This window comes from Oncorhynchus mykiss, chromosome 10, assembly GCF_057628025.1.
Source record: "Oncorhynchus mykiss isolate SJ-2025 chromosome 10, ASM5762802v1, whole genome shotgun sequence".
Lineage (NCBI taxonomy): Eukaryota > Metazoa > Chordata > Actinopteri > Salmoniformes > Salmonidae > Oncorhynchus > Oncorhynchus mykiss.
In genome coordinates this window covers 3,930,001-3,946,852 of record NC_143031.1, presented here as the reverse complement: position 1 = coordinate 3,946,852, position 16,852 = coordinate 3,930,001, and the positions used below count along the sequence as shown (strand labels likewise).

The following is a 16,852-nucleotide window of genomic DNA, read 5'->3' as shown; positions in this document are numbered from 1 at the left end:
AAATACAAGTAAATATATATATGGAGGATTGAAAATGATGAAAATAATGACATTGATAGAACCCACCATCTATCTACAATGTTAAAGCTGCCCCCTAAATATATATATATTTAAAACTCCATGGTACCCCTCCCAGAGTGCAAAGAACCTTGGCCTGACCCTGGACACAAACATCCTGTCATTCTCTGCCAACGTCAGCAGTGACTCGCTCCTGCATCCACAGAGTACGACCTTTCCTCAGGCAGGAAGTGGCGCAGGTCCTTGTCCAGGCGCGCTTGTCGTCTACTGCAACTCAGTTCCCCGGGTTGTGCCATCAAACACCCCCTGCAACTTATCCAGAACGCTGCTGCCCGCCTGGTGTTCAACCTTCCCAAGTTCTCCCATGTCACCCTGCTCCTCCGCACACTCCACTGGCTTCTAGTTGAAGTTCACATCCACTACTAGACCATGGTGCTTACCTACGGAACAGCAAGAGGAACTGCCCCTCCCTACCTTCAGGCTCTGATCAAACTCTACACCCCAAACCAAGCACTCCTCTGGTCGCTTGGTCCTCCCTCATCTAAAGGAGGGCAGCCCAGGCCAAGCTTTTCTCTGGTCTCTTGGCCCTCCCACCTCTAAAGGAGGGCAGCCCAGGCCAAGCTTTTCTCTGGTCTCTTGGCCCTCCCACCTCTAAAGGAGGGCAGCCCAGGCCAAGCTCTTCTCTGGTCTCTTGGCCCTCCCACCTCTAAAGATGGGCAGTCCAGGCCAAGCTCTTCTTCGTCCCGGCTAATAGTGGAATCAGTTGAAACGAGAATGGCAGAGTTCCTGCCCATCTTCTGAAAACATCTGAAATCCCCTCCTCTTCAAACAGTATCTTAAATAATCCCACAGACCCGAGAACAAACGAAAAGCTCTGAATTTGCTGATACTTTGAGGAAACGTACTGTGGTCGTCTCACTTAGCTGTCTTAAGATGGATGCCCTAATTGTAAGTCGTTCTGGATAAGAGCTAAATGACTAACATGTAAATGTAATTTAAGGAAGTAGAATTGTATTCAATAAAATGCAATGAAATTCAAATGTCTCATTCCTTACCATAGACATGTTTATATTGACGTAATGTCTGGATCCATACCATGCAACATAATGATGAAACATTTTTATTTTTAAAACTCTTTCTCCTAAAACTATCATGTTGTGGGTTGTCTCTAATAATTCATAATTCTCTTATATGTTTTTTAAATATCAGAAGAAAAAAAATACATTTCCCAGAATGCATTAGATCAAACACTGCTGTATGGGAAGGAACAATGTCATGACAAAGGAAAAAAAATCAGTTTGACATCTTTGAGTTATTATCAGTAATATCTGTATTCTAAGTCCTATATCCTTTTGATAAAAGATTTGTTAAATGAATGACACATTCATTTTTAATTTCTCAGTTGAATTGGTTTGATTTAAATTCTACTTCCTTCAAATTCAATTCAAAAGATGCTTCCTGAGGTGGGTGGCCAATTAAAATGTAATTCAAATTCATTGTTTGAATTCAATTCAATTCAGAATTTGCCCTGTTGTGTGTGTGTGTGTGTGTTTTGTGTGTATGTGCGTGCGTGCGCTAACTCTGGCTAAGATGTTATTGATTATTAGTTATTGATCATGTCTCTTCCATAGGTAACGTACGAGGCCCATAAGGAGTACCTGGCTAAGATGTACGAGGAGTACCAGCGACAGGAGGAGGAGAACATCAAGAAGGGAAAGAAAGGTTCCGTCTCCACCATCTCCGGCCTCTCGGCCACGCCCGCCCCCGTCGTCAACGGCAACCTGGAGATCCGCGAGCTGGACGACCACTCACAGACGCAGACCCCAGAAAGCGAGGCCGAGTACGGAGAGGGAGGAGGAGTGGATTCCAGGAACCTGCTCGCTGAGGGAGGGGTGGAGACGAAAGGACCCAACGGGGAGGCGTTGACCCCTGGGGAGCAGGGGTCAGGGGAAAGGGTCGAAGTTCATGACCTCCTGGTGGATATCAAGGCGGAGAAGGTGGAGGCTACGGAGGTCAAATTAGATGACCTGGATCTATCCCCGGAAGGGACGGTGGGAAGAGGTGGGATGGAGGGACTGGGTGGAGGAGGGATTGGAGGGATAGGAGGACGGAGGATGGAGGGACTGGGTGGAGGAGGGATAGGAGGAGGGAGAATGGAGGGACTGGGTGGAGGAGGGATAGGAGGGATTGGAGGAGGAAGGATGGAGGGACTGGGTGGAGGAGGGATTGGAGGAGGAAGGATGGAGGGACTGGGTGGAGGAGGGATAGGAGGGATTGGAGGAGGAAGGATGGAGGGACTGGGTGGAGGAGGGATAGGAGGAGGAAGGATGGGGAACGGGCCCCTGGTGGAGGTAGACTCCCTGTTGGACAGCGCCTACTGTGTCGTGGTGCGGAAGCTGAATGGCAACCACAGTAACCTGGTGCCTAAAGATGACACGGTGGTCACGGGGGCGGGGCCTGACACCATGGAGGATGATGGGAACATGGGTCCGCTCATCACCCTCGCTGACGAGAAGGACAGCGTCCCGAACAACAGAGGATTCCACTTCAGCAAGGTAGAGGTTAAAGATGTGTTTTTAGGAATATTATGTTATTTCACATCAATATGTTATTAATGGATTTGGTTTGAAGAACAATGTAATGGGGTCAAAACACCGCAGATGTATTAAGCACCAGGCATTGTTAGTCTTTAATTAAAACCTACAGGAGGGTAGCTCTCCAGAAACAGGGTTGGAGTTAAAACCTACAGGAGGGTTTCTCTCCAGGAACAGGGTTGGAGTTAAAACCTACAGGAGGGTTTCTCTCCAGGAACAGGGTTGGAGTTAAAACCTACAGGGGGGTAGCTCTCCAGAAACAGGGTTGGAGTTAAAACCTACAGGAGGGTAGCTCTCCAGGAACAGGGTTGGAGTTAAAACCTACAAGGGGGTATCTCTCCAGGAACAGGATTGGAGTTAAAACCTACAGGGGGGTTGCTCTCCAGGAACACGGTTGGAGTCTTGGATCGACTTGCTGAATTGTCTTTCTATCTTATCTTTTTAAGGTTGATGAGAAGCTTCTTCCAGCGCTGGCTTCCACAGAACCCCTGGTCCTTCCCAGCCCGGACCAGCCCCTCTCCTCAGGCCCCATCCACTCCTCCACCTGCCCCAGCGATGACCTGAGTCTTCTGGCCCACATGACGTCATGCGGAGGCTCAGACCTGAGCCAAGCCCATGGAGGGCTCCCCGAAGACGGGCCCTTCAATATCCAGAGCCCCCTGGCTGACATCAGCTCCATCGCCCAGAGAGAGAGCCAGGCAGCTGAGATCCAGGGCTACCCAGAGGTAGAGGTCCCGTCTGGGGCAGATGGAGAGGTGGCGGGGGGTAAGGCTGGAGGTGACGCGGCTAGCACCACATCTGATACAGAAAGATCTGATGATGGGAAGGACAAAGAGATGGAGAAGATACAGACCACCGCTACTACTCAGGTGGGTGACAGAAATATCTTACCTCAAATGTAGGCCGTTATTGTAAACAAGAATTTGATCTTAACTGACTTGCCAAGTGAAATAAATGTAAAACAATAAAATAAAATGGAATAAGAAAAAATGTTTTAAACCAAGTTAGATAACTCAATTGCTACTGTACTTAGCCATGTCTTCAATAACTGAGAGACTGATCTAAGCTAATGTTTACACAGCTGGCTAAAACTGTTGGCTAACACAGCTGGCTAACACTGTTGGTTAACACAGCTGGCTAACACAGCTGGATAACGCAGCTGGCTAACACAGCTGGCTAACACAGCTGGCTAACACAGCTGGCTAACACAGCTGGCTAACACAGCTGGATAACACTGTTGGATAACACTGTTGGATAACACAGCTGGCTAACACAGCTGGCTAACACAGATATTGTTGTTAGGCTAGCAATTGTAGTTAACCAATTCAGCTGTTATTGTTTCTAGTTTACCACCATTCCTTTACCTTCCCCCATCAGGTGCTTCACGGTCGTCCGGCGGCCCAGTCAGAGGGTGACCTGTCGCTCTACTTCCCCCATCAGGTGCTTCACGGTCGTATGGCGACCCAGTCAGAGGATGACCTGTCTCTCTACTTCCCCCAACAGGCACTCCGTGGTCATCCGGCGGCCCAGTCAGAGGGTGACCTGTCTCTCTACTTCCCCCATCAGGTGCTTCACGGTCGTATGGCGACCCAGTCAGAGGGTGACCTGTCTCTCTACTTCCCCCAACAGGCACTCCGTGGTCATACGGTGACCCAGTCGGAGCATAACCTGTCTCTCTACTTCCCCCTACAGGCACTCCGTGGTCATCCGGCGGCCCAGTCGGAGCATAACCTGTCTCTCTACTTCCCCCTACAGGCACTCCGTGGTCATCCGGCGACCCAGTCGGAGCGTAACCTGTCTCTCTACTTCCCCCAACAGGCACTCCGTGGTCATCCGGCGGCCCAGTCGGAGCATAACCTGTCTCTCTACTTCCCCCAACAGGCACTCCGTGGTCATCCGGCGGCCCAGTCAGAGCGTGACCTGCGTGTGGACCTGGCCTTTAGAGGGATGATGACAGAACCCATGACGGAGGAGCAGCGACGCCAGTTCAGCCCCGGGCCTCGCACCACCATGTTCCGTATCCCAGAGTTTAAGTGGTCGCCCATGCATCAGCGCCTCCTCACAGACCTGCTGTTCGCCCTGGAGACCGACGTGCACGTGTGGAGGAGGTGAGGGTGGTCGGACTGTTTGTTTACGTCCATGTTAGTGAGCATTTCTCATTTGTCTCGAGATAATCCATCCACCTGACAGGTGTGGCATATCATATCTCCTCTTGTGATGTCAGTATGTGGTATTGTGATGTCAGTATGGGGTATTGTGATGTCAGTATGGGGTATTGTGATGTCAGTATGGGGTGTTGTGATGTCAGTATGGGGTGTTGTGATGTCAGTATGGGGTGTTGTGATGTCAGTATGGGGTGTTGTGATGTCAGTATGGGGTATTGTGATGTCAGTATGGGCTATTGTGGTGTCAGTATGGGGTATTGTGATGTCAGTATGGGGTGTTGTGATGTCAGTATGGGGTATTGTGATGTCAGTATGGGGTATTGTGATGTCATTATGGGGTGTTGTGATGTCAGTATGTGGTGTTGTGATGTCAGTATGGGTGTTGTGATGTCAGTATGGGTGTTGTGATGTCAGTATGGGGTGTTGTGATGTCAGTATGGGGTGTTGTGATGTCAGTATGGGGTATTGTGATGTCAGTATGTGGTGTTGTGATGTCAGTATGTGGTGTTGTGATGTCAGTATGGGTGTTGTGATGTCAGTATGGGGTGTTGTGATGTCAGTATGGGGTATTGTGATGTCAGTATGGGGTATTGTGATGTCATTATGGGGTATTGTGATGTCAGTATGGGTGTTGTGATGTCAGTATGGGCTATTGTGATGTCAGTATGGGCTATTGTGATGTCAGTATGGGGTATTGTGATGTCAGTATGGGTGTTGTGATGTCAGTATGGGCTATTGTGATGTCAGTATGGGCTATTGTGATGTCAGTATGGGGTGTTGTGATGTCAGTATGGGGTATTGTGATGTCAGTATGGGGTATTGTGATGTCACTATGGGGTATTGTGATGTCAGTATGGGGTATTGTGATGTCAGTATGGGGTATTGTGATGTCATTATGGGGTATTGTGATGTCAGTATGGGTGTTGTGATGTCATTATGGGGTATTGTGATGTCAGTTTGGGGTGTTGTGATGTCATTATGGGGTATTGTGATGTCACTATGTGGTATTGTGATGTCATTATGGGGTATTGTGATGTCAGTATGGGGTGTTGTGATGTCATTATGGGGTATTGTGATGTCAGTATGGGTGTTGTGATGTCATTATGGGGTATTGTGATGTCAGTATGGGGTGTTGTGATGTCATTATGGGGTATTGTGATGTCATTATGGGGTATTGTGATGTCAGTATGGGTGTTGTGATGTCATTATGGGGTATTGTGATGTCAGTATGGGGTGTTGTGATGTCAGTATGGGGTATTGTGATGTCAGTATGGTGTGATGTCAGTATGTGGTGTTGTGAAGTCAGTATGGGGTATTGTGATGTCATTATGGGGTGTTGTGATGTCAGTATGGGGTATTGTGATGTCAGTATGGGGTGTTGTGATGTCATTATGGGGTGTTGTGATGTCAGTATGGGGTATTGTGATGTCAGTATGGGGTATTGTGATGTCAGTATGGGGTGTTGTGATGTCACTATGGGGTATTGTGATGTCAGTATGGGGTGTTGTGATGTCACTATGGGGTATTGTGATGTCAGTATGGGGTGTTGTGATGTCACTATGGGGTATTGTGATGTCAGTATGGGGTGTTGTGATGTCACTATGGGGTATTGTGATGTCATTATGGGGTGTTGCGTGTAGATTGATTGGGGGGGAAACTTATTCCACATTTTTCAGCCTGAATTGAAAATGTTTCAAATATTATTATTTTTTACCAATCTACACACAATACTCCATAAAAAAATGTAGTGAAAATTAAAAATATTATTTACTCGCTCCCCGTAGTCAATACATGTTACGTTTATACAGTAGGTCAGATTAACAAGATCAAGATACATGAAATGAATAACGAATTACATTTACAAAATATTTTCTCAGCAGTCAGTCAGTCTTTCAGAGGGAATGATGGAAGCTCAATGAAAGTGTTTGTAAGAAAATAGTTACTCTGTGGAATCATGCCTTCAGGGATATAAGGAATTATGTCAAAATGACTAGCAGGTGCAGACAATGACACAGAAAATTACCTGGAGGCGTATCATCCCCCTAGTGTAAAGTATATTATTAACCCCTCACTATCTCCTCTCTCCCCCATCCTATCCTCTCCTCTGCTCTCCTCTCCTCTCCTCTCCTCTCCTCTCCTCTCCTCTCCTCTCCTCTCCTCTCCTCTCCTCTCTCCAGCCATTCGACCAAGTCAGTGATGGACTTTGTGAACAGCAATGAGAACATCATCTTTGTCCACAACACCATTCATCTCATCTCTCAGATGGTGGACAACATCATTATCGCCTGTGGAGGAATCCTTCCTCTACTCTCTGCTGCCACCTCCCCCTCTGTAAGTGTTGCTCACTGCTGCTCCCTTTTGGTGGGGAGGGAAACTGCAGGACGACTCATGTTGATCAGACCTGGGGCCTCATTTATCAAACGTGCATACATTTCTCTGTAAATTCTGGCAACATGTTACTGGGATTTATCAAACTGTGTCGTACGCAACATGTACGCATGTTTTCATTGATAAATCAGAACTATATTTGTGCGCTTGTGAACGAGCATTACATTCCTGCCTGGAAAACACCCTCCATTCACCTTTTATGGGAACAAAAACACCCTCCATTCAACTTTTATGGGAACAAAAACACCCTCATTCGCTGTGTGATTTGGAGGTGTTGGAACTGGGCCGTGACGGTTCCTAAAAGAAAAGCGTAATGACAAGTTTGATCACATTTGTGTAAAATAAAAAAATGCATACCTCCTATAGTGAGTGTGGAGCTAACAGCCACTCAGCGCCTAACAGCCACGCAGCGCCTGACGGCCACTCAGCGCCTAACGGCCACTCAGCGCCTAGCGGCCACTCAGCGCCTGACGGCCACTCAGCGCCTAGCGGCCACTCAGCGGCTGGCGGCCACTCAGCGCCAAACAGCCACTCAGCGCCTAACAGCCACTCAGCGCCTGGCGGCCACTCAGCGCCAAACAGCCACTCAGCGCCTGGCGGCCACTCAGCGCCAAACAGCCACGCAGCGCCAAACAGCCACGCAGCGCCTGACGGCCACTCAGCGCCTAACGGCCACTCAGCGCCTAGCGGCCACTCAGCGCCTGACGGCCACTCAGCGCCTAGCGGCCACTAAGCGGCTGGCGGCCACTCAGCGCCAAACAGCCACTCAGCGCCTAACAGCCACTCAGCGCCTGGCGGCCACTCAGCGCCAAACAGCCACTCAGCGCCTGGCGGCCACTCAGCGCCAAACAGCCACTCAGCGCCTAACAGCCACTCAGCGCCTAACGGCCACTCAGCGCCTAACGGCCACTCAGCGCCTAACGGCCACTCAGCGCCTAACGGCCACTCAGCGCCAAACGGCCACTCAGCGCCTGACGGCCACTCAGCGCCTGGCGGCCACTCAGCGCCTGACGGCCACTCAGCGCCTGGCGGCCACTCAGCGCCTGTCGGCCACTCAGCGCCTGGCGGCCACTCAGCGCCTGGCGGCCACTCAGCGCCTGGCAGGCCACTCAGCGCCTAACGGCCACTCAGCGCCTAACGACTATGAGGTCACCCTCCTATCCTGCCTTGGTATTGGCTCTGAGATTAAATAGACTATGAGGTCACCCTCCTATCCTGCCTTGGTATTGGCTCTGAGATTAAATAGACAATGATGTCACCCTCCTATTGCACAGCAATACTGTAGCCTACCCACACTGTCAAACATTTAAAAGAGGCTACCGGCCTATTTTCTTTCGAGTGTGTAGCGGTTACTGTGGTAACTGTATCATCTAGTGGTTACTGTGGTTACTGTATCATCTAGCGGTTAATGTGGTTACTGTATCATCTAGTGGTTACTGTGGTTACTGTATCATCTAGTGGTTAATGTGGTTACTGTACCATCTAGTGGTTACTGTGGTTACTGTACCATCTAGTGGTTAATGTGGTTACTGTACCATCTAGTGGTTACTGTGGTTACTGTACCATCTAGTGGTTAATGTGGTTACTGTGGTTACTGTATTATCTAGTGGTTACTGTACCATCTAGTGGTTAATGTGGTTACTGTATCATCTAGTGGTTACTGTGGTTACTGTATTATCTAGCGGTTAATGTGGTTACTGTATCATCTAGTGGTTAATGTGGTTACTGTATCATCTAGTGGTTAATGTGGTTACTGTACCATCTAGCAGTTACTGTATCATCTAGTGGTTAATGTGGTTACTGTACCATCTAGTGGTTACTGTGGTTACTGTACCATCTAGTGGTTACTGTGGTTACTGTACCATCTAGCAGTTACTGTATCATCTAGTGGTTACTGTGGTTACTGTACCATCTAGTGGTTACTGTGGTTACTGTACCATCTAGTGGTTACTGTATCATCTAGTGGTTAATGTGGTTACTGAACCATCTAGCAGTTACTGTATCATCTAGTGGTTAATGTGGTTACTGTACCATCTAGTGGTTACTGTGGTTACTGTACCATCTAGTGGTTACTGTGGTCACTGTATCATCTAGTGGTTACTGTGGTAACTGTATCATCTAGTGGTTACTGTGGTTACTGTATCATCTAGTGGTTACTGTGGTTACTGTATCATCTAGCGGTTAATGTGGTTACTGTATCATCTAGTGGTTACTGTGGTTACTGTACCATCTAGTGGTTACTGTTCCATCTAGGGGTAAATGTGGTTACTGTATCATCTAGTGGTTACTGTGGTTACTGTACCATCTAGGGGTAAATGTGGTTACTGTATCATCTAGTGGTTAATGTGGTTACTGTATCATCTAGTGGTTACTGTGGTAACTGTATCATCTAGTGGTTACTGTGGTTACTGTATCATCTAGTGGTTACTGTGGTTACTGTATCATCTAGTGGTTACTGTATCATCTAGTGGTTACTGTGGTTACTGTATCATCTAGTGGTTACTGTATCATCTAGTGGTTAATGTGGTTACTGTATCATCTAGTGGTTACTGTATCATCTAGTGGTTACTGTGGTTACTGTATCATCTAGTGGTTACTGTATCATCTAGTGGTTACTGTATCATCTAGTGGTTACTGTGGTTACTGTATCATCTAGTGGTTACTGTGGTTACTGTATCATCTAGTGGTTACTGTGGTTACTGTATCATCTAGTGGTTACTGTGGTTACTGTATCATCTAGTGGTTACTGTATCATCTAGTGGTTACTGTGGTTACTGTATCATCTAGTGGTTACTGTATTATCTAGTGGTTAATGTGGTTACTGTATCATCTAGTGGTTACTGTGGTTACTGTATCATCTAGTGGTTAATGTGGTTAATGTATCATCTAGTGGTTAATGTGGTTAATGTATCATCTAGTGGTTAATGTGGTTAATGTATCATCTAGTGGTTAATGTGGTTACTGTATCATCTAGTGGTTACTGTATCATCTAGTGGTTAATGTGGTTACTGTATCATCTAGTGGTTACTGTATCATCTAGTGGTTACTGTATCATCTAGTGGTTAATGTGGTTAATGTATCATCTAGTGGTTAATGTGGTTACTGTATCATCTAGTGGTTACTGTATCATCTAGTGGTTACTGTATCATCTAGTGGTTAATGTGGTTACTGTATCATCTAGTGGTTACTGTATCATCTAGTGGTTACTGTATCATCTAGTGGTTAATGTGGTTACTGTATCATCTAGTGGTTAATGTGGTTACTGTATCATCTAGTGGTTAATGTGGTTACTGTATCATCTAGTGGTTACTGTATCATCTAGTGGTTACTGTATCATCTAGTGGTTAATGTGGTTAATGTATCATCTAGTGGTTAATGTGGTTACTGTATCATCTAGTGGTTACTGTATCATCTAGTGGTTAATGTGGTTACTGTATCATCTAGTGGTTACTGTATCATCTAGTGGTTACTGTATCATCTAGTGGTTAATGTGGTTACTGTATCATCTAGTGGTTACTGTATCATCTAGTGGTTACTGTATCATCTAGTGGTTAATGTGGTTACTGTATCATCTAGTGGTTAATGTGGTTACTGTATCATCTAGTGGTTAATGTGGTTACTGTATCATCTAGTGGTTAATGTGGTTACTGTATCATCTAGTGGTTACTGTATCATCTAGTGGTTACTGTATCATCTAGTGGTTAATGTGGTTAATGTATCATCTAGTGGTTAATGTGGTTACTGTATCATCTACTGGTTACTGTGGTTACTGTATTATCTAGTGGTTACTGTACCATCTAGTGGTTACTGTGGTTACTGTATAATCTAGTGGTTACTGTATTATCTAGTGGTTAATGTGGTTACTGTATCATCTAGTGGTTACTGTGGTTACTGTATCATCTAGTGGTTACTGTATTATCTAGTGGTTAATGTGGTTACTGTATCATCTAGTGGTTACTGTATCATCTAGTGGTTACTGTATCATCTAGTGGTTAATGTGGTTACTGTATCATCTAGTGGTTACTGTATCATCTAGTGGTTACTGTATCATCTAGTGGTTACTGTATCATCTAGTGGTTACTGTATTATCTAGTGGTTACTGTATCATCTAGTGGTTACTGTATCATCTAGTGGTTACTGTATCATCTAGTGGTTACTGTATTATCTAGTGGTTAATGTGGTTACTGTATTATCTAGTGGTTACTGTATCATCTAGTGGTTACTGTATCATCTAGTGGTTAATGTGGTTACTGTATTATCTAGTGGTTACTGTATTATCTAGTGGTTAATGTGGTTACTGTATTATCTAGTGGTTACTGTATCATCTAGTGGTTAATGTGGTTACTGTATTATCTAGTGGTTACTGTATTATCTAGTGGTTACTGTATCATCTAGTGGTTACTGTATCATCTAGTGGTTACTGTATTATCTAGTGGTTACTGTATCATCTAGTGGTTACTGTATCATCTAGTGGTTACTGTATTATCTAGTGGTTAATGTGGTTACTGTATCATCTAGTGGTTACTGTATCATCTAGTGGTTACTGTATCATCTAGTGGTTACTGTATTATCTAGTGGTTACTGTATTATCTAGTGGTTACTGTATCATCTAGTGGTTACTGTACCATCTAGTGGTTAATGTGGTTACTGTACCATCTAGCGGTTAATGTGGTTACTGTACCATCTAGTGGTTAATGTGGTTACTGTACCATCTAGCGGTTAATGTGGTTACTGTACCATCTAGCGGTTAATGTGGTTACTGTATCATCTAGTGGTTACTGTGGTTACTGTATCATCTACTGGTTACTGTGGTTTTACACGTTGGGTACAAATCAGGTTGCATGACCGTGTTTTCTGATTTCCATTTAACTCGCCTCTTGTTATGAATATATATTCAGTTTAACACCTGATAGTGCTACTTCCTCTCTGGCTCCTTTTGTTCATTATATTCAACAACAACATTGGTTTATATCTTAAACTTTGAATTATTTTGACCTAAACCTTATAACCTTGAGTTCTCAATCAAACTAAAGTATTCTAACTTGATTTTCCAAGTTCTGCTCATTGTTTTAATTAATCATAATTTTTTTCTTTCTCTTTCTTTCTCTGTTTTTTCTCTCATCCTCTCCGTCCGTTTGTGTTTCTGCTTCTGTCTGTTTGTGCAGAGTTCAAAGGTCAGTGCAAACACTGTAAGTTCCCGTTTCTTTTTCTTAATATACGTTCACTAGCATTCTGTTGTTTGTAGCGTAGCGATATTGTGACTAACATTTGCTTTGCTGACATCATAAAATTGTTCATTTTCTAGACTCTTCTGTTCCTAGACTGTCTCTGCTTGTATATGTTCACGTATGTGGTTCTCTGTCCAGTTCCATAAGAGAGAACTTACTCAGAGCCATTAGTGCAGTGAAGAGAGGAGAGAGCTGGAGAAAAGAAGAAGAAGATGAATTGAAGGAGAGAGAGCGAGAGATATTATCTTCTCCCATCCGAGCGTGTCCCCTCTATATCTAACCTAAATCAGGAGAGAGATAGATACATATATAGATAGATCACAGACGATTATAGAGATATAGAGAGAGTGATCACAGAGAGAGAGAGAGAGAGATATAGAGATATACTGTAGAGTGAGATATAGAGATATACTGTAGAGAGAGATATATAGATATACCGTAGAGAGAGATATAGAGATATACTGTAGAGAGAGATATAGAGATGTACTGTAGAGAGATATATAGAGATATACTGTAGAGAGAGATATAGAGATATACTGTAGAGCGAGATATAGAAATATATAGAGATGTACTGTAGAGTGAGATATAGAGATGTACTGTAGAGAGAGATATAGAGATATACTGTAGAGAGATAGAGATATATAGATGTACTGTAGAGAGAGATATAGAGATGTACTGTAGAGAGATATATAGAGATGTACTGTAGAGATATATAGAGATATACTGTAGAGAGAGATATAGAGATGTACTGTAGAGAGATGTAAAGATGTACTGTAGAGAGAGATATAGAGATGTACTGTAGAGAGATATATAGAGATATACTGTAGAGAGAGATATAGAGATGTACTGTAGAGAGATATAGAGATATAGAGATGTACTGTAGAGAGAGATATAGAGATATACTGTAGAGAGACATATATAGATGTACTGTAGAGAGATATAGAGATGTACTGTAGAGAGAGATATAGAGATATACTGTAGAGAGAGATATAGAGATATACTGTAGAGAGAGATATAGAGATGTACTGTAGAGATATATAGAGATATACTGTAGAGAGAGATATAGAGATGTACTGTAGAGAGATATATAGAGATATACTGTAGACAGATATAGAGATGTACTGTAGAGAGAGATATAGAGATGTACTGTAGAGAGAGATATAGAGATATACTGTAGAGAGAGATATAGAGATATACTGTAGAGAGATATAGAGATGTACTGTAGAGAGAGATATAGAGATATACTGTAGAGAGAGATATAGAGATGTACTGTAGAGATATATAGAGATATACTGTAGAGAGAGATATAGAGATGTACTGTAGAGAGATGTAAAGATGTACTGTAGAGAGAGATATAGAGATGTACTGTAGAGAGATAAATAGAGATATACTGTAGAGAGAGATATAGAGATGTACTGTAGAGAGATATAGAGATATAGAGATGTACTGTAGAGAGAGATATAGAGATGTACTGTAGAGAGAGATATAGAGATATACTGTAGAGAGACATATATAGATGTACTGTAGAGAGATATAGAGATGTACTGTAGAGAGAGATATAGAGATGTACTGTAGAGATATAGAGATGTACTGTAGAGAGAGATATAGAGATATACTGTAGAGAGAGATATAGAGATATACTGTAGAGAGAGATATAGAGATGTACTGTAGAGATATATAGAGATATACTGTAGAGAGAGATATAGAGATGTACTGTAGAGAGATGTAAAGATGTACTGTAGAGAGAGATATAGAGATGTACTGTAGAGAGAGATATAGAGATGTACTATAGAGAGATATAGAGATGTACTGTAGAGAGATATAGAGATGTACTGTAGAGATATAGAGATGTACTGTAGAGATATAGAGATGTACTGTAGAGATATAGAGATGTACTGTAGAGATATAGAGATGTACTGTAGAGATATAGAGATGTACTGTAGAGATATAGAGATATACTGTAGAGAGATGTAAAGATGTACTGTAGAGAGATATATAGAGATATACTGTAGAGAGATATAGAGATGTACTGTAGAGAGAGATATAGAGATGTACTGTAGAGAGAGATATAGAGATATACTGTAGAGAGACATATATAGATGTACTGTAGAGAGATATAGAGATGTACTGTAGAGAGAGATATAGAGATGTACTGTAGAGATATAGAGATGTACTGTAGAGAGAGATATAGAGATATACTGTAGAGAGAGATATAGAGATGTACTGTAGAGAGAGATATAGAGATATACTGTAGAGATATATAGAGATATACTGTAGAGAGAGATATAGAGATGTACTGTAGAGAGAGATATAGAGATATACTGTAGAGAGAGATATAGAGATGTACTGTAGAGATATATAGAGATATACTGTAGAGAGAGATATAGAGATGTACTGTAGAGAGTTTTAAAGATGTACTGTAGAGAGAGATATAGAGATGTACTATAGAGAGATATAGAGATGTACTGTAGAGAGATATAGAGATGTACTGTATAGATATAGAGATGTACTGTAGAGATATAGAGATGTACTGTAGAGATATAGAGATATACTGTAGAGAGATGTAAAGATGTACTGTAGAGAGAGATATAGAGATATACTGTAGAGAGAGATATAGAGATATACTGTAGAGAGAGATATACTGTAGAGAGACATATATAGATATACTGTAGAGAGATATAGAGATGTACTGTAGAGAGAGATATAGAGATGTACTGTAGAGAGAGATATAGAGATGTACTGTAGAGAGATAAATAGAGATATACTGTAGAGAGAGATATAGAGATGTACTGTAGAGAGATATAGAGATATAGAGATGTACTGTAGAGAGAGATATAGAGATGTACTGTAGAGAGAGATATAGAGATATACTGTAGAGAGACATATATAGATGTACTGTAGAGAGATATAGAGATGTACTGTAGAGAGAGATATAGAGATGTACTGTAGAGATATAGAGATGTACTGTAGAGAGAGATATAGAGATATACTGTAGAGAGAGATATAGAGATATACTGTAGAGAGAGATATAGAGATGTACTGTAGAGATATATAGAGATATACTGTAGAGAGAGATATAGAGATGTACTGTAGAGAGATGTAAAGATGTACTGTAGAGAGAGATATAGAGATGTACTGTAGAGAGAGATATAGAGATGTACTATAGAGAGATATAGAGATGTACTGTAGAGAGATATAGAGATGTACTGTAGAGATATAGAGATGTACTGTAGAGATATAGAGATGTACTGTAGAGATATAGAGATGTACTGTAGAGATATAGAGATGTACTGTAGAGATATAGAGATGTACTGTAGAGATATAGAGATATACTGTAGAGAGATGTAAAGATGTACTGTAGAGAGATATATAGAGATATACTGTAGAGAGATATAGAGATGTACTGTAGAGAGAGATATAGAGATGTACTGTAGAGAGAGATATAGAGATATACTGTAGAGAGACATATATAGATGTACTGTAGAGAGATATAGAGATGTACTGTAGAGAGAGATATAGAGATGTACTGTAGAGATATAGAGATGTACTGTAGAGAGAGATATAGAGATATACTGTAGAGAGAGATATAGAGATGTACTGTAGAGAGAGATATAGAGATATACTGTAGAGATATATAGAGATATACTGTAGAGAGAGATATAGAGATGTACTGTAGAGAGAGATATAGAGATATACTGTAGAGAGAGATATAGAGATGTACTGTAGAGATATATAGAGATATACTGTAGAGAGAGATATAGAGATGTACTGTAGAGAGTTTTAAAGATGTACTGTAGAGAGAGATATAGAGATGTACTATAGAGAGATATAGAGATGTACTGTAGAGAGATATAGAGATGTACTGTATAGATATAGAGATGTACTGTAGAGATATAGAGATGTACTGTAGAGATATAGAGATATACTGTAGAGAGATGTAAAGATGTACTGTAGAGAGAGATATAGAGATATACTGTAGAGAGAGATATAGAGATATACTGTAGAGAGAGATATACTGTAGAGAGACATATATAGATATACTGTAGAGAGATATAGAGATGTACTGTAGAGAGAGATATAGAGATGTACTGTAGAGAGAGATATAGAGATATACTGTAGAGAGAGATATAGAGATGTACTGTAGAGAGAGATATAGAGATATACTGTAGAGATATATAGATATATACTGTAGAGAGAGATATAGAGATATACTGTAGAGAGAGATATAGAGATGTTCTGTAGAGAGATATAGAGATGTACTATATAGTGATATTGAGATGTACTGTAGAGAGAGATATAGAGATGTACTGTAGAGAGATATAAAGATGTACTGTAGAGAGAGATATAGAGATGTTCTGTAGAGAGATATAGATATGTACAATATAATGATATTGAGATATACTGTAGAGAGAGATATAGAGATAATTTTTATTGTTTATCACTTTTGAATATTATCTAC

The 16,852-nt window shown here is 42.2% G+C and overlaps 1 protein-coding gene across 3 annotated transcripts in view; it reads left to right on the top strand.

Moving 5' to 3' along the window:
* The window catches only part of LOC110534825 (neurobeachin), a 315,108-nt gene that overhangs the window by 171,149 nt on the left and 127,107 nt on the right, over nt 1-16,852 (top strand). Inside the window, exons 24-29 of one of the 3 annotated variants that reach the window (XM_090188780.1) lie at nt 1,650-2,079; nt 2,299-2,573; nt 3,059-3,481; nt 4,494-4,720; nt 6,955-7,108; nt 12,331-12,354. In XM_090188780.1, the coding sequence (XP_090044906.1) occupies nt 1,650-2,079; nt 2,299-2,573; nt 3,059-3,481; nt 4,494-4,720; nt 6,955-7,108; nt 12,331-12,354 (1,533 nt within the window). Of the gene's footprint in view, nt 1-1,649; nt 2,080-2,117; nt 2,574-3,058; nt 3,482-4,493; nt 4,721-6,954; nt 7,109-12,330; nt 12,355-16,852 lie in introns of those variants that run through there. The other 2 variants (XM_090188778.1, XM_090188779.1) reach the window with 2 other exon arrangements.